General features: G+C 42.5%; 1 protein-coding gene across 1 annotated transcript in view; it reads left to right on the top strand.

Moving 5' to 3' along the window:
* DMD (dystrophin) overlaps positions 1-19,312 on the top strand; it is a 2,221,918-nt gene that overhangs the window by 646,770 nt on the left and 1,555,836 nt on the right. The window contains exons 20-22 of the mRNA XM_019523954.1: positions 5,403-5,548; positions 6,624-6,836; positions 14,641-14,754. Coding sequence (XP_019379499.1) covers positions 5,403-5,548; positions 6,624-6,836; positions 14,641-14,754 — 473 coding nt within the window. The remainder of the gene's footprint in view (positions 1-5,402; positions 5,549-6,623; positions 6,837-14,640; positions 14,755-19,312) is intronic.

Raw genomic sequence — 19,312 nt, 5'->3', positions numbered from 1 at the left:
AGGTCCGGAGAGGTGATCCTCCCCCTTTATGTGGGACTGGTCAGGCCGCAGTTGGAGTACTGCGTCCAGTTCTGGGCGCCGCACTTCAAGAGGGATGTGGACAGCATGGAGAGGGTCCAGAGGAGGGCCACCTGCATGATCAGGGGACTGCAGGGCAGGCCCTATGAGGAGAGACTATGGGACCTGAACCTGTTCAGCCTCCACAAGAGAAGGCTGAGGGGGGATCTTGTGGCCTGTTACAAACTGGTCCGGGGGGATCAGAAGGCACTGGGGGAGTCACTGTTCCCCTGAGCACAGCCAGGAGTGACCAGGAACAACAGTCACAAGCTAGCAGAGGGTAGGTTTAGGTTAGACATCAGAAGGTGCTATTTCACGGTCAGGGCGGCTAGGGTCTGAAACCAACTTCCAAGAGAGGTGGTGCAGGCTCCTACCCTGGGGGTTTTTAAGAAGAGGTTAGATGAACACCTTGCTGGGGTTGTTTGACCCCAGTACTCTTTCCTGCCATGGCAGGGGGTCAGACTAGATGATCTTCTCAGGTCCCTTCCGACCCTAGAAACTATGAAACTATAGGAAACTATATTGAAAACTGCTAGCTATGTTTTTATGACTTTTCGGGGCGGGGGTTGGCATATTTGAGGGAAGAGACTGACTTCTTAAAAAAAATATTATTTAAATATTAAAAACAAATGGTAAAAATGTAAAGATGTGTGGCCATTCCTCCGGCTGATCATAGAATACTTGTCAGCAGCAAAAAAATCATATCACCAGAGATTGAAACCCTTTTCTCCATGCCTCTTATGGGGTTACACATGTAAGACCAGCTGTCATCTTCCAGCTTGCAGAGGGCCCCCTCACTGCCCCAGCACAACACAAACTGGTCCACATTTTGTTGCAAGGTGAAGTGTCCATATTCAATTATAATATACACCTGGACCAGGAAGCAGAAGAATAGGAGGATGTCATCAGAGCTGGTCCCTGCAAGCCATTTTTTGCAGCTTTTCAAAATCATCATCTCAGCCTGGTCCAGCAAGAAGTTGGCCAAGAAGATCAAGTTCCTCTTTACTGCTCAATGTAGGATAGAGAAGAGGTACACAGTCTCAGAGAAGTTCATCCCTGGCATGCCAAAGAGGGTGCTTAGGGCAGCAAAGAGTGGATGCAGCTGGGTCCAGTCCAGGAAGGAATGGAAAAGTCTTTTTCACCACCACTTTACAGAAAGGGCATGCTGCTGACACTGCCAGGACAAAAGTGACTGTGGCCTGATCTCCATGCAGCAGCCATCATTGGAGGTTTCTAGTTTTCTTGGCTCTGGGTAGCTTGTACTTTGGTGTTGTTGCCAGTAGGCACTGCCTCCAAGTCTTTTCAGGGTGAGTGTTAAAGACATGGGCATGATGGACTTTGATTGCACATGTGTACAGTGCCTTCCCAGATAGGAGAAGGTGGGAAGTGGTGGGATCTCAAGACACATCCCACCACTGTTCTTGCTGGGCACAAGGAAGGAAAGCAGAATGCTGGGCTTGCCACTCTCATTGCTGTCCACAGACAGAAATAGGCAGTGATAGAGAAGGTGTGTCTAGTGAGCTACCATCAGGGAGGGATTGTTGTATGAAGAGGTAGTCTTCTAGGGTGGTAAATGCATCTGCAGGGAGGGCAGCTTTCTCTTCAGTCAAGAGGCACTTAGCAAAATGGACAGAGCTCAATCCAAGCTGGTCAGCCAGGGCTGTGGTTGAGAGCCAGGTGGACTGAGATGAGTTGAAGAGGTGGGTCAGCTTGATGATGTGTGATCAGACCAAGGACACAATGAAATTTCTATAGACAAGGATTGATGACCTCGGCTGCAAAGCCAAGGGATTCTGCCACAGCTCTAGAAATCACAGATGTCTGTCCTAGGGCCTCAGTTGAAGGTTGACCTGCCAGGGCCAGGCAAGGCTGTGGTAGAAGAGCAGCAGAGTTTCTCAGCCAAGATGATCAGGATCCAGCAGGAACCATTCCCAATCAGGGTTAAAGTCCCCAGTCTGACTCAGGACAGCAAAGAGCAACCATTGCTAAGGGAGACATTCCCCACCAAAGAGCAGGTACTGAAGGGTTTGCAAATGGAAGGAAGCCACCTTGCTTGCTGGGTCACTTAGGCACAAGAAACTCCATGGAGCCCATGGCATCCATTCCAGAAGTCCATGAGGAGCTTCTGGAGCCTTTTGAGCAGGGTGTTTGATGATGACACACCTGTGCTACAGAGTAACAGCTATCAAGTTGTTGAAGAACAGGATCTGTCTACATTAGGAGAGTCTGGGCAGGTGCCAGCACCACTGCTGTGTTCATGTCTCAATCTCCTCACCAGGACCTTTCCAGTTTTTGGTTACATAGACTGGCAGGCCTAGGTAAATGCTTGTGGCTTTGAAGCTATCCCAGCACCAGGACAGGCCTTGAAACAAGCCAGGGGGCTGAGCATCAGCCTGGTTTCCCAATGTGTCACTTCTGGCCATTTAATACAGGCTCAGGATGCACACTTGTAAGCTTGATTACACTCAATCAGGGACTGGACATCACTCTCACTGCTCACAGAAACAGTTGTGTCTTTGAAATACATGATCACCTTAACTGGGTAGCCAGTAGCTGGGGCTGGGGCTGAGGGGAGACATGGTTGATGTTCAGGTCAAGGTGTTCTGTGGCTGCTATCAGGTCACGTAGCAGAAACAAGCTGTCCTCGATGGTTCTGCTAGCTACTCAGTAGCTCTGTTTGGGTCAGAGCTTAACATAGGCTATGACCATTTTGAAGCAGTTGGCCTGGGCTTTGCTCAGGATTTTGTAATTGGTATGCAGGTACGATACCAGTCACCAGTTTTTATTGTTACTGAGATCCTGTTTTTTGGACAGCAGCATGAGCACAGATTGGTAGCAACTGACCAGAAGGATCTTATCTTTGGGACTCTCCTGAAAGATGCATGGGAGGTCTAAGTCTTGGAGAACTTGATGGGTTTTTGGGAGAACTTTTTCTAAAGGCCTGGGGGATTCCCCGTGGTGAGACCTTTAATGGCAGCAGTCAGTTCTGCCAGGGGTAGCTCCTGGTCAAACTCATCAGCCTCAAACATGGAGAGTTTAGGGAGCCCCTTGTGCAGGCATTGAATGGCCTCAGGGCAGGTAGGCTTAGCTGCAAACATCTCCCTTGTCGTGGCTAACGGCATACTGTAGGATCTCAGCAGAGACTGTAGGCACCTGGCCAGTGGGGTTGTAAGGTGACTGATGATACTTTGTTCTGCGTGTTTTTTCTCTAGGTTGAAAAAGAACATGGTTGAGGCCTCAGCCTCTGTAATTTCTTTGAAGTGGGCTCCAGTTCTTACACCCCAGGTCATAGCCTCTACCACTTCTCTTAAGTGCTTTATCAGGAACTTGAGAGAGAGAGTGACTTTAACTTCTTCAACTTTTATTATACAAATATTAAAAACAAATGGTGAAAGTGTGTGGCCCCCCTAGGGGCTGAGCATGAAACACTTGTTATCAGAAAAGAAACATCATGTCACCAGAGAGTGAACCTCCTCTCCCCATGCCCATCCTGAGGTTGCATATGTAGAACAGCTGTCCATCTTCCATTTACAGAGGGGCTCCTCAATGGCCCAGAATGACACAAACTTGTCCATGTTTTGTTGCAAAGTGTCCAGATTCAAATGTGACTTGTGCCTGCCCCAGGAAGTGGAAGAGTTGAAGGGTGTTGTTGGAGCCACCTCCTGCACGAGAGAGAACTTTATGTAGAATAGGTTAACAGCACCATTCATACATTTGTATCTAGTTCTTAGCTCTATTCCAGAGGTATTCCTTTATGTAATTGCAATACAATGTGCCTGTAGCCTGAAAAGTTGTTGTTGTCAACTTATACACTGTTGAGCTTCTACAAAAGTAGAACCCCATTATTTATAAGGGTGAAAGATTACATTAGATTGAAATAACTGTGTTTCACATTATACCAAAATATGGATTAAGAATTCTGTATTTCCTTCCCTTATATGAGCTATTATAAAGTGATGTTTTCTTTTTTCAGTCTTTTGGAGTGATGCGTTCCATTGAATGACATATCCTACAATGGGAATTGTTCGTATGAAATGTGTCAGAGAGAATATTTATTTAATGAAGAAAATAAAAGTTTTTAAAAAGATAAATTTAACTAAAGAAATAAAAAGTCATAGTAATATAAATTTAACTAAGTGGCAGTAAAAGTCTTAAAATAGTCCTACTTCTGTCAAAGGTAGAAAAGTTCTGATATTTTTTCATAAGGATGTTAGTGGAGACTGGAATTTTGGGAATAAAAAGTTCTCCCAAAAACCCATTTAATCACAATTATAAGTTATTTTGATTTTCAGAATTATAAATGATATATGTACCTCAATTTGTGAGTACTCAATGAAAGACAGTTTAAAGGGCTCAGCACTTACTGAAAATCAGGCCATTTTACATTGTTTCAAGATGAACATTCAAAACTTGAGGCATTTAGAATAATGAATCACCCTGAAAATCTTGTCTACGTTTTATTGATCATTGTTTTAGGAGAATATCATCAAGATAGAACTTAAAGCATTATTTAAATAAGTACTTTATCAATATTACATTTTGTGCAGCTGTGAAAGTTTTTTTTAAATGCTTTAAAAGGCCTGCATATTAGGGGCACAGTAGGTATAGAGCAGTTTCATTGTGTTTTAGTTCCATAGTATAGTATGATACAAATTGGAAAATATTTTATTTCCAAGTAGTCGTGTTATTCATTTGTGATTTCTCAGGGACTGCAATGAAAACTATTGTTGGGGGCAGAAGGGAGCAACTACACTAATGAGTTGCTCATGTCTACACCAGATGTTGTCTATTTGGCACATCTGTAATGTCAGTTTAATGGGCACAGTCTAATAAAACTCAACTTCAATTTCTCTTTACGTTAATGTTATAAGCTTTTAACAGATGTCCTAAGCAGAACATTTTCCTTCTAACAAATACGTTAAACACACTAACATGAGCTATAAAAATGGTTATGACCTTTCTTACAGCAGTTCTGAAAGTTGAACTTAAGTCCCCATAACACAAAAACATAAATGCAACTTAAAAGGAGTTTGCCCTATAGTTGATTGCCCTATAACTACATACTACCATACCACACCAGAATTAGTGAGTGAGTCAAAATAGAGCAAGCCCAAGATACACTATGCATCCTATTTATTAGGATGAATTAATAAATTATTAAAAAATATTCTGGTTCAACACCTGATGGATATATGTTTTAAAAATCTGGTGAAATCCTGGTCCTATTGAAATCCCACTGATTTTAATAAGGCAGTTTTTTACCCAAAGCACTGTTATTAATGATAAATAAATAAAGTGTGATGTGGCTTAAATGTCTTCCTCCTTTTCTCCCCCATTTAATGCAGTTTTTGACAGCATGCCTCCTGCACACTATACGGAGACACTGAGCACTATCCTTTTGTGGATCCAGCAGTCAGAAGCCAAACTTTCTATACCTCAGGTTACTGTCACTGAATATGAAATAATGGAGCAGAGACTCAGGGAGCTAAAGGTAAGTTTACAGAGTAGATTTAAAAAACTGCTAATTGAAAAACACAAGGAGAGGGAACCTTAGCTGCTCTGAATTATCATAATTCCATGACAATTTAACCCAAGGGCTTTAGAGAGAGGCTTAAGGACTTAGCCCAAGGACCTGAGAGAGAGGCTACTTACTGATGATGACAGGTTGTAAATTTTAAAGAAAAAAGCACAATGGTTGATTTTTGCCAGTTAAATGCTGGGAAGGTTCTGAACACCTTTAGGAATCACTTTTGCATCTCCGCAGGGGAAATAAAAGATTCTCACAGAGATATTTATAGTTATTAAACATAGATTTGGCCTGTTTTATTTCCCAATGCATACAAGAAAACACTCATTTGTGCTATGAAAAATACCTGGCATATACTTTTCTCCTTCCAATTCTCCCAACTCCTGTCAAGTCTCCAAGCAAAGGCAGATGTGGGATGAGTTTTGCCAGTGGGCATAAAGCTTCTCTGCATTTGGACTTCAGTACTGTTTTATTATCCACTAGCTAAAGAGTATAGTGTTTGATACAGCTGCCAATGAAAACATGGAAATACAAGGAAGAAATACTACCTGCTTTGACAAGTAAAATTTTAAGTAAAGATTTCACAAATTTTCAAACCAGTATATAGATTAAAAAATCCAGATATTTAAAAAATATCTGAGAAATTACTGTTCAGCTACATCTCATCTCCATGCATTTTTATTGATCAGACTTCCATTTTGAATGAAAGTATAATCATTAGGGTCATAATGAGTTATTTAATAAAGCAGGCAATGCCTTGACTTGTGTGATGGGGAATGTATGTAGATAATTCATATTAGCAAATATATGCATTTCTTATTAAGTAGACAGGATAAAGTTACAATTATATTTAGTATTTGGTATGCCATTTTTTGTAAATTAATTATTAGTAGAATTGTTTTATACATGTTTGTAGTAAATATAACAGACTTAGAATTTATAAGTCTTTGCTTTAAAATGTTTCACTGTATCTGAAAAAAGAAGTATGTTGAAAATAGCACGGCGCATTCCCAATTTTGTATCACATTTCATATCACAGGCTTTGCAAAGTTCTCTGCAGGAACAACAAAAAGGCCTAAACTATCTTAGCACAACTGTGGAAGAGATGTCCAAGAAAGCCCCTGCTGAAGTCAGTCAGAAATATCGATCAGAAATTGAGGGCATCCTTGGACGTTGGAAGAAATTATCAGCTCAGCTGGTAGAAAATTGCCAGAAGCTTGAGGAGATGATGACCAAGCTCCAACAGTTCCAGGTTAGCAGGATTTCTTTCCGTCATTCTCCACTGTTAAACTATCTTACAGAATCCAGTGGCACAGGAAATGGCACAGCATGCATTTTTATACATCTCTTCAAATTTTTGGAGAGGAATGAGACATAAAGGTGGAGTTGATTCATATGGCTGCAGTTGATTCATATGGGTGAGATTGTTATCTGGCTTTGTGTGTTTAAACAAAAATAAATGTATATAAAAATTTCTAGACTTTTGACAGTTGCTAGAATGTTGATTGATTGGCATACAGATGATCCATTTTATAGATTATATGTATAAAATCCTTACTAAAGTGATATTGATAATGGTTATTAGTTGAGTTCAACTGAATGAAGTTTTTCTATTAACGTCTTACCTTTTGGCTATTTTTGCTCATATTGAAGTCAGATTGATTACTGAGTGGGAATAGAATCAGATCTCCAGAGATCTAATCTTTCAAACATTTATGCATGAAAGTAACATAAACTGTATTGACTTTACTGGGTCTACTTCTATTGTTGATGATATCACTCCGTATATTGTGGTAGTATATTGACATCACCAGTCAAGTATCAGGATTTTCCTTGTAGTAAGGATATATTATCCATATTTGTTTGTAAACCACCTATTCCCACATGTTTTATCTTAGATAAATATAAAAATAGGAAAGGAACACTTCTGAATCTAGTTGTTGTGATGTGAAAGATGTAAAACATGAATTGTTGACATATCTTATGAAGACCATTTACATAACCCGTTTGAATAGATTTATTCCTCTTTCATTTTATGTAACCTTAAAGTTTACATAAGGTTGCATCCAAATGTGCAAAGTATTTTGAACAAAGTACTTCATGCTTCCATGAAAATGATCATTTAAATACTATAAAGGAGAGGCAATGAAAGTAATGAAGGTTGAAGCCCTGAAGTCATACTGAGAACTAACTGTCATAACAGATTCCCACAGTGTTCCTTTTAGAATGATGAATATTGTAAATATATGAATATCCTTGGCCTTGGTCTTTAAAGTAGAATATGATTCATTATTACTTTTATATTATAGCACTTAACACAGTAAGTTATGAGCTGACTGCTGTTTCCCGGTGAATCCAACACAATCCTCTGAGCAAGAATAAATGATCTGTCAGTATGGTTTAGATGTTTCTGCATCCCAGTTTCAGCAGAGATAATCCCAGTGGAAAAAGACCAAAAAGCTCATTAATCACTTTTCTTTTGCTATCGGTCAGTGTTTTAAGAAAACAAAAATGTGAAAGATAATGATTATATTATCACCAATACAGCAAATTTGCAATCACCACAAGAGTTGAAAAGCACTAAAATGCAGGTTTGTTTCGCTTGGTAGCACTCTTAGCTTCAAGACTGGAAGGTAAATTGGGGAACAGGAGAGGAATACCAAAGTTTGGTTTATTTTTACTGTAGTATAATGAAATGTTAGCAAATGTATTTAAGGTACCATCCTTTGCATCCAAGTGCTAATTAGATCTGGCTTCTTATGCATTATTGCTGACTTTTCAGAGAGAAGTTAAAGAAGATAACACTGCCACCCCTAAAAAGAGAAGGTGATAAATCTCAGGATGCTGAACAGTATTACCTTACCCAGTAAAATATATATTTTCAAAAGCTACGTGAGCTACAGCTGAATACAAAATGACTGCTCTGTTAGCTCTTGCAGTCATTGTATTACTGGGATCACTGGTAGTATGCAATTCTTTAAAAACTTACTGGTTTTGCAGCCCTTGAGTATAGTTGGAACGTTTAGTTACCTTCAAAATTCTTGCTTTGGTAACTTCTTTGCAATTGTTTCTTAATTGAGTATGCCATAAACTATATGTTTAAATTACTACTGATCACAGATAAAAATTATACTTAGGGCCAGATCCTATCTTATCTATTAGGCATCTAAGTGGCATTTAGGCATGTAAGTACAATCTTCTTCCACCCTCCTTCAGTCATTAAACAGCTGTTAACACATCTACTTGTGTAACACTCCTTCATTTTAGCCTTAAAGTTGTCACAGAAAGCATCAAGAAGACAACCTTCTCTATTAATAATTTTTCATGAACTCAAGCATGGAGTGGTAGGATTACACTTAGATGCCTAAATGCCACTTAAATCTCCAATAGGTGAAATTAGGTAAGGCCCTTATCTGTGCCAATTTCAGAATTCAAGCCTTTTTCTGTTGTTCTAAAATAGTATTTGGAGTAATCTTTACATTATTGATCATCATGTGTTTATATCTCTGTTTTTCTCATTAGTGAACAATGCTTAATGCATGAATGTTTAGAATGAAATTTTCCTCATAAAATCTGATTTTAGATTACTTTTAATGTTGAGAACAAAGTAGAGAAGCAGTTACATTAAATAGCTCACTTGACAATTGCTATCGTAAAATATATTCATCATGGTTTTATCATTTACTTTTGTTGATTAACTTATGCCTGGTGGTATAAAACATATATGCCCACATATTTCAGGGGTGTAGGTTGTAGCTGTGTTGGTCTAAGGACATAGGCAGACAAGTTTCCGTGGGTGAAGAACTCATCTCAAATAGTTGGTCTAATAAAAGATATTGGATTTACCCAAAGAACCTTGTTTGCCTACACACACACACACACACAAACACACACACACACACACACACACACACACGTGTATATATGTATGTGTGTGTGTGCGTGTGGGTCTTTGTGTGTGTGTGTAACTATGTATGTATACATATTCTAATATTATAAATACCTTTGTCTGTCTGTCTGTCCATAATGCTTTATTTGCACTCTGATCAGTTGTCTTGGCATCCAGAGTGCTTTGCACAGAGATACATGGTGAACCACCACCATGATAGTAGGGACTGAGGTTTCGGAGCAGCACTCACCTCACCCCCACCCCAGCTGCTGCTCCTCGGAGGCAGAGGGAGACAACAGGGACCAGAGTGCTGCCACGATGCTTCAAGGCGGCAGCGGTGTAGGGTGCTGGCAGAGCAGTGCTGGCCTCTCCCTCCCCACATGATGGAGCACCACTATGACAGCGGGAACTGAGGGGCAGGAGCAGGGTGGGGGCAAGGCCAGCAGTGCTGGCCTCGCTTCCCTCCTGGCCATGCTCCTTGGAGCCAGGTGCTGGAGGGCCCCCACCAACAACAGCTGGTAGGGAGAGAGAGGCATGGGGAAGAGGGGAGGGAGGGTGGGGAGCGGGAGGAGGAAGTTATGAATGGCAGCACATCACTAGACATGGCTGCCCACTGCTGCAATGTGGCCAGCACTGGCCGCTGCCACCCACTGCCCGCCACTGCCCGTGGGTGCCACTGGCTGAATGCAAGCTCCTTTCCCCGCCATTCCTGGGAGGCAGTGGCATGGGGTTGAATGGCAAGGTGTGAGAGGGTATACAGGCTCACACCCAAAGCAGCAGGGGGGGAACTGGACTCAGAACAATGAGGGGGAGGGGGAGAATGGGCCCCGACCCAAAGTGGTGGGGGTAAAAGGGGGGAATGAGCCTAGGCCTGAAGCAGTGGGTGGGGAAGGGAGGGAGCGGGCCTGGAACTGAGGCAGTGTAGGGGAAGGGGGGGAAGCCACATCCTTGACCCATGTGGTGTGTGTGTATATATATACATATACACATATAAAGTATGTGTGTGTGTGCATGTAGGACTTTGTGTGTGTGTGTGTGTGTACACACACACACACACACACACACACACACACACACACACACAGCAAAAGCTTTGTTATCCGGCCCCCTTGGGGAATGGGGGGTGCTAGATAACAAAATATGCCAGTTAATTGAGAGGTCTGAACAGGCGTCGTTGCCTGTTTGGGCTGCCACTTCTCCTGCCATGTTCAAGGTGTCGCCACCCCTCCCGCTGCATCGTCACCCCTCCCGTGGGCCCCAAAGGACAGGGGGGGTGCCCTGTGGAGTCTGCTATTCCCTGGGCCATGGAGGTTTGGCAGTGCAGGCTGCTTTGCCCTGGGCCATGGGGGCTCGGCAAAACTGCAATTACCATGGTGGGCACTTCCAGTTTTGCTTTTACTTTACAAGCTAGCATGCCAGTTAATAGAGCATGCTGGCTTGTAAGGTGCCAGTTAAGGCAGCTTTTACTCTGTGTGTGTGTGTGTGTACACACACACATATATACACACACACATACATACACACATTAAAAGCTGTGTATATATACACATGGGTGTATACCCCCATGGGTCAGGGTCTGGCTTTCCCCACTTCCCCCTGCCGCCTCAGGTCCAGACCTGCTCCCTCACTTCCCTGCCCACCACTTTGGGCCTGAGCTCATTCCCATATATATATTAGGCCTGTGCAAAATGGCTAGTATTTGCTTTGGATTTAGATGATTCAGGAGACAGTGATTCAATTCAGTCATTCGAATCACTGTCCCGAATCGATTAGACCAAATCTGATTCAGAGATTCAGCTGTCTCTGAATTGGCTGACTCTCCAAATTGAACAAGCCCTATCTCCCACCTGCTCTCCCAGCCCTGTCAACGGCTGCCCTGCCTGACCCCAGAGTCTTGGCACTTAAAAAATACAAATAAAAAAGCCCCACATTCACTGGCCTTGTGGTGGGGGGGAGGCAGGTGGTCCCTGCTGCCCCATGCTGCATGGGGGTGCTCTGCCATGAGCCCCCAGAAGCCCCGATGGCTGCTGCAGCAGCCAGTGGGTGCGGGGCTTTTTTTTTCTTTAAGTGCCAGGCGGAGCAGCTATTGATGTGGCTGGAACAGTGGACGGGGCTCAGGGGGCACTCACATGGGCTGGGGGTGCAGGTAGGAGATGGAACCTGGCGGGCTCCCCCCCATAATCTCCCCCTCCTCTAGCCTCTCCCCTCTGCCCCCTACTTACCTGCACAGAGTCTAGATCCAGCTCCCTGCAGCAGTGAGGGGACTGCCCAAATCTCTAAATCTCCTATGAACCTTTTCTGAATCGATTTGGAGGCTTTGGATCAGTTCAGACCTTTTTATTGTTCTCCTGATTTGATTTGGATTCAGAGATTCAGCCACCGAATTGGGCTGAATCTCCTCTGAATCGAATCAGCAACCAAAGCTTTGCGCAACCCTGTTCTTTATATGTGTATGTCTGTATGTGTGTGTGGGGAGGAATGTGTTGGGGGTTATGTGTGTGGGTGGGTGTATGTGTATATATATGTATATATATCTATATGTATGTATCTATGTGTGTGAGATGGATAGATAGATCACACCCACACACATTACACACACACACACACACACACACACACACTATATATATTATTAGAACATAGAAAGATGTACAGGGGCACTACTGTATTGAAGAAGTGTGATTCTATCTAAGTTTTAATTTCTCTTAAACTTCACCATAATGGTGATATACTTTGGGGGATCCTTTTTATTGCTTTATTGAAGCCAGTGAAAATGACTGACTTCAAAGTTGTATGTGGCTCTCATCAACACTGACTTGACTTTTTTTTTTTTTTTAAGAGAGTCAAAAAAGAATTGCAATCCAACAGTTTTCAACTTGTATTCTGTGTTTCATGGGGTCAGGGGGAGAAACCAGCTGCATTTCTCTCCTACCCTTTTCTCCCCACCCCCGCCTTTTTTGTTGTAGTGTTAATGTTCTAATGGTGTTAAAGTGCTAATTGAAATATATGGGTTGCCATGTTGTTCCCGTATGGTCACCTAAGTGCAAGTTTTTTAGTTGTTACCATGAACAAGGTAACAACAAGAGGCTTTGTTACCTTAAGAGGTGATTGCAACAGACTAGGCTTGCTGTGTGGCGTAGGCAACTAAGTGAAGTCCAGTTGCTAGAAAGCAAGCAGACCAGAAACAAGGATAGGAGCTACAGCAAAGGAGAGGAGTCTGGCCATTAAGAAAAGGAGAAACCCCTATGTGTGGCCAGGAAGCCACATGCTAGGAAGGGGTTGTACTTTGGGGCGTATAAGCCTCAGTGCTGGAGAAAAGCAGTCAATCTGGCCCCACTTGCTATAAGGAGAGGAGCTCCTAGGGAGAGTGGCTGCAGGAAATAGGCCCACAGGCACCCAAGCCACTCAAGAAAGCTGGAAGGAGAGAGCTAAAGGTAAAATATGATTTGCAGAGGGGTGGTGACCCAAAGTGGGGGTGATTTTTAGTTTCAAAGCAGTTTGCTTAAATTTTTGTTGTGTTTAAGCTTAACCAGAAGACTAGGTTGTAGCTATGGGGTTGGTTTGGAGGCAACAGGGGCACCTGAGGGGCACTCAGCATAAAGCCCTGTAAAGACCCAGGACCTCAAGGGGCTGTACAGTGAAAGAGTAGCCTTACCTGGGACAGGATTAGGTAGCAGCCTTGTTTAGGATTGGGAAACCAGCAGATGGGAAGGAGAGTGAGATAGGGCCAGGGGCCCAGAGCACATGAGAGCAAGGCAGGGCTGAGACCCAGGAGCCAAGGTCCAAGGCACTGGACCTGGGCTGAGGGGTGCATCCAGATAAAAAGGGCCAAAGCTTGGAAGACTAGGGCCCAGGCAAAAGTTTGGGGCCTAAAGGGCCAAATGTTGGGTCAGGGCCAAGGGGCCCCTTCTGAGGTGCTACTGAGTAATACCTGAGAAGTATGGGTATGGCTTTGGGGGTGGCAGAAGGCTATGATGGTTGTCCCTATGGTAACTTATAACCCAAGACACAGATAGGGCCACAGTGATTTAGTGTCTGAAGCGCAGGACTGGTGCCAGTCAGGCACAAGAAGTTGTGGTGAGATGAACTGGGGCAATCTGCATATGGATTATAATATCCATCAAGATGTGGCAGCAAGGAAAAAAGGAAGAAGAGTACCCTGAAAGACCAGAGCAGTATGAGTATAGCTTAGAAACCAGGGAGTATCACAGTCACCCTCAGAGCCAGTTCTGCTACAAGGATCCTCTCATGTTTTAGTCTCACTTGTTGAGTGGTTAGGGAACTTGCCAATGAAGCTGGACACCTAGGGTGCTAACAGACTTGCACTTCCCACTGTAACTCATGGCACTTTGCAGAAAGTGCCATGAGTTACAGTGATTCCCCAGACTCAACAGACATGTACTGTTGAGTCTGTGTGGTTGTGGGATTGAGGTCCGTTTTTGAGTGACTGCATATCTGCAGTCTAAAGCTCATTCAGAGAACTTTAGTTAAAGCACACCTGCCAGCATTTTTCAGTGTGGGAACGCTGATACATGTGACAGTCCAGGTGCTTTAGAGTGGCTCTTGGAGCCATGAGCTTATGTAAGGTCTCCCAGGTAGAAGAGGGGACTGAGATCAGGATTCCTGTATACCTCCTAGCTGATTCATTTTGTGCCCTCCAGAGAATCATGCAGCTTGCTCTACCATGGTTAACAAAGCAAGTGTAGGTCTTCTGCTTTATTTTGCAAGGACATTTTTTGCATACTGAGCTCTGCCAGTTAATGAAACAAGTTAACCTTACAGAACTGGCAAGTGCAAATAATCTGAGAACTTTAACAAGGTGGGATATATATAACTGTCTCTGTGCAAGTGAAGTATTATTATTATTGTTGTTGTTATGTAAGAAGCTGAAGCCAAGGTTCCTGTATTGCTTACATTGATTTTGTTTCTGTAACTTATTAATGTAAAGGGAGCTGTTCATTCCTGAAACAAAAATAGCTCAGAGAAGAACCATCAGAATACAGGCCAACAGCAGTCCCCCCAAAAAGTGATTTTGATTGTTTGCAGTTTCAGACAGCTTTAGAATCTCCAAATTAAATTGTGATAAAGTTGTTGTAGTGCCATGATGAGTAATATCACCACCAGTCACTGTCTGTATGATACAATAATATATCTTTTTGATAAACAGAATGACACTAAAACCCTGAAGAAATGGATGGCTGAAGTGGATGTTTTTCTGAAGGAAGAATGGCCTGCCCTTGGTGATTCAGAAGCACTGGAAAAACAGCTTGAACAGTGCACAGTAAGTATTTCTAATGTGATTGCTTGTTGTGTGTGTGTCTCCAGTTGAATAGGCAGGTTTGTATAGAACAATAATTGAGCCAGACAGCACAGACAAAACTGGAAACATTTCATCCCAGGGACATGTGTGCTTCTTGCACATTCTTGTCTGGAATGTTTCAAAATGCTGCAGCCTGCTCTAGTGCCAGAACATGTCTGCTACAGCAACCTGCTGCTCTACTCCTCGCTCACCCCATCACAGTGGCAGGAGGTAAAGGGGAGAGAAGAAAGCTGAAGAGCAGAGGTAAATGTGTTAATGTGTTACACAAATTGCCAATTGCTCAAATCACGAGCAAGACTTCATAAAGAGGGATAAGGCAAGGTGCCACATTTGTTGATTACATGAGTTAGACATAGAAGTTCGGACACACCATTCATACAAACACACACAAATCATTATACACATCATTACACACAGGCATACACATACATAAAACAACCATTTCATCCCCACATACACCAGATATAATTACCAGCAATAGTTGCTCAACATCAGCCCAGAGTGGCCAACCCAGGCTTATTGAGTAGATGATGATTTGAAGATAGCAGATTTGAAGATAACAGCTGGAGCGGGGTGAACAGATGCACCTGTGCTCTGATGAAACAGCAGTAGAAAAAAAGACTCACCCAACTTGGGATTTTCAGTGTGTTCTTTTATAGGGATTGGCATCTGTTGTTTCAGTGCTTCGGGGTTTTTCCATACTCAGCTTCTCTTTTTGCAGTTGTTCTTCATTTGTCTTCAGCTTATCTTAGCCTTGGACTGTTCTTGTTGCCCATCTGGTAGAATTTCTTCTGTTGTCTCCTTTGTGCCCTCGAGCTTTAAAGGGATTCTTCAGCTGTTAGTTAGTGACTGGTAACTTACATTTGGCGCCTCGTTGCTTACATAAACCGTTAAATCTTCTTCTCCTGTCCCTATGCCATTCTCTCACCATTCACCCTTTTACACACACTCATGCATAAAGGCTTTGCGAAGTTCATTCACTTAAGTCAAGCAGAAGGATACAAAATGGAGTTTTCAGGTTGCTTACAGGACAAAAGTAACATGGCTACATTTCACTATTATTACACTCTGTGTTAACATCAGCTACATTAGATCAGTTCATGCTACAAATGGAGGGTCCCTCTGCCATGAGAAGTCTGATGCTCTGATTCCAATCCCCTCTACCACATCCTTCTCCCTCTCAGAGAGCATTGGACTGGAGAGCCTATCTCTGATGCCAGCAGGGGTCCCTGAAGTTTTCAGGGATCTGGCAGTAGGAGACATTGTGGGAGAAGTAAATAGCCCCAGCTCTGGCAGGTATGTGGGTCCAGGAATGTGTGAGGGTGATCCAGCAGTGCCCCAGGTCCCAGAGCATGACCAAGTGGCTATAGACCTAGCAGGCTATCTACCTTACTTGACTCGTCTGCCCATCTAGATGAACCAAGAATTAAAACATCATAAAATAGAACTTTGTTTCAAGAGTTCCTATTTTGGCGTCTTTCAGCCACTTTGGGAACATTTCAAAGTGCTTGTAAGCATGTCCAGCTGGCCCTCTGTAATGTTTGAAAGGCATTCGAAATATTTTGTTACACGTATCCACACTACAGTTTCTTCATCCTCTCCAAAAATAAATTTAAATCTGACTCTGCTTTGCTTTTGTTTTCTTTCATTTATTCAATTGATAAGAACCTCTCAGTTATCTGGTTTTGGAGAAAGTGATTAAAAGGGGTTAGGGTGAGAGGCTGAATATACCAAAAGGAGGCCAATACAGTGTTACTATATCATTACAGTATTTCTAGCTTGGGTAGAACAGGAAAGAAAAGAAAGTTAAAGGAAGGAAAATTCTTATACTATTACATTCTTGGAGGGAGTTGGGGTGGGGAACTTTCTTATCATTTGGAAAACACCTAGTATTTATATACTTGTACAAATTAAATTATAAAGAATAATTAGCATTTAGGATGACCATCTCTTGGGAACAACATATTTATTTTCTACTTTTCTTCTTGTAACAATGTTATGATAGCTTGTTATTTAGCAAAAAGAGTGACAAAATTGGCTTTTTTTCCATTACAGAGTAACACCTTTTTTAGGCAGCCTGAAATAAAGGTGGCAGGCTGCACAGACAACAGCAAAAAAAGAAACATGCATTTAAGAATGGCCCATGAGTACACACACATTCTGCAGCATCGGGAAAATGACTGACAGTGTGGACAAAACAGGCACATCTTTGGTGACAATTTTTCTGGTAGACATTCAGCTGTCGTGGGATGGGTATAGTAAATATACCTAAACAGATAAAAAGAGCTTTACTTATGAGAGTTCCTTCACTCCTTTGGGCACAGGGAGAATGGAAACATCTTATTTATACAGTAGTTCCATGATTTCCCTACTCACAAAATTTAGAAACTTTGCTGACTTAACCAACAGAACTTATATATACTTCTTAAATAAAAGTAGTGTGCCCCATGGCATTTACAGGCTATGCTTGATGTGTCAGAAGTGTGTATACCTGAATTGTGAGCATTGTCTGTAAGCATTCTCTGTAGAACATATAGTTTTCAAAAACCCAGTCAACCCCTCCCAAAGACCTTAATTCTAGCATTCTTAGAAAATAATTTTCTTGTTTTCAGAGGTGTTAAATATCTACTTCTCTTATTTAAGTTACTGGCCACATTTTTTTCAGATGGGAAGTTTTTGACATCAAGTTTTATATAACTTGTTCAAAATATATTTCATATGTCTATTGACACACACAATTATCATGAAAAAGATCTCGTTTTTATAGACACTGTAGGGTACATATAGTAACTTGCTCACATTTTGTACAAAAAGCACACACTTTATAAACATTAGGGGGGGAAATGTGACTTCACTATTATCCAATTTTCTGAAAACCATCTATTTGACTTACTGAAGACTCTGCATGTATATTTATTGTCTATTATGTAATCTGTGCCAGAAGAGCTTTTTGATATACCTATTATTCACTCATTATTTATAGGCTGTTCTGACTTCACCAGAAGGACTTATGAGGACTATGAATTATAGCCATTATTCCCACAAAACTTACAATTCCAGGGTTGTTCCCGTAGTGTTAGAGCATCATGAAATATTGATATTTCTATCACAGGGCTTACAAACTCTTCTGACTATCCCAACCAAGGTTGTAAGTGCAAAGAATCTTGTAACCTTTAATAATCCATATCTATTTGTTTAATGAAATTTATAAACTCTGTAAGTGCTTTGGCACAGTAAGTAGACTTGTGAAACACAAACATTGAACTCCCAGGGTTACAAACTCTTGAGCAACTTTCTATGTTTCAAATTGCTCCTTCCTTATAAGCTACATGGACAAAATCTTATCTTTTACTGGGCACATCTACATGTGCTATTAATATTATAAAGTCTTACTATGTGATAAAATACTGTGCAGTAAGCCTCCCCTGGGAGCACATCTACACATGCTCCCTGTTGAGAGTAAATCTGCTCCCAAGGGGAGCAGCCTGGTACAGGGCTACTCCTACCCTGTTCTGGTTCCCTGCAACAGCCAGGGGGAGCTCCAGGCTCCCCAGAGTGTTATCCTGGGGGCTGGCAGGGAGCACTGGGGTAGTCCCTATGCACATAGGGCCAGCAGAACTCTTCCAGCTGCAGTGGCAGCTATCTTCTTGTCCTGTACACATTTGGAGGTGTCCTCATGTGCAGGGAGCTGGGAGACAGCTGCTGCTGCAGAGCTTTCCTAGCCCTCTGCACATGGGGACAAGCCCCATGCCCAACTTGGCTTTCCACACAGCTGGGGGCTGGCCAGGAACTGTCCCACTTCTGGGGAAGCTTCCAGGTAGCCCTTGGCTGAGCAGGGATTTCCCTGAGCAGCCTGGGACTGGCCAGGAGCTGTCTGATCCTGGGGCAGGTTCCAGCCAGCTCTGGGCTAGGGAGTGAAATCACCATGCAATTTAAGGCTGGCCAAGAGCTATCCTGCTTCTGGGGCAGCTGCCAGCCAGCTCCAGACTGGACGCTGCCCCAGAAGCAGGACAGCTCCTGGCCAGCCCCAGGCTGCATGGGGAAATCCCTGCCCAACCTGGAGCTGGTTAGAAACTACCCCAGAACCATATCATGTAGATACACCACTCTGTTGTAAACTCTGTAGGTCCAATTTCCTGAGAAATTTCCACCATTAATTTTTTTTTTCTGGGGGACTTCCGAATCTGTAAGATCTTCCTCCAGAAGAAATTGGATGAATGTTTGTACACTCCTAGTTCCACTGGGAAAGTAGCAATTCTCCTGGTAGAAACATAATGTCTGTATGTGATCTGAGTTTCTAATCACTCTCTCTCATTTTAGGTGTTCTCTGCTCTACCTTTCTTTTCTGTTTTTTCTCTCCCTATTATGCCTTCATTTCTTTTTTCATATTGCACGCAATGTTTGATAGAAACCCTTCTTCCAGATGTCAAACATTCCACATTCTTTTCCTAGGACCCACTTCTTTTGCCTTGCTTACTGTTTTTGACTTCTTCTCTTCAATTTATTCCTTCTCATTAGT

Source organism: Gavialis gangeticus, unplaced genomic scaffold (assembly GCF_001723915.1).
Source record: "Gavialis gangeticus isolate Ggan-Ray unplaced genomic scaffold, GavGan_comp1, whole genome shotgun sequence".
Classification (NCBI taxonomy): domain Eukaryota; kingdom Metazoa; phylum Chordata; order Crocodylia; family Gavialidae; genus Gavialis; species Gavialis gangeticus.
This window is presented reverse-complemented; position numbering and strand designations above follow the sequence as displayed.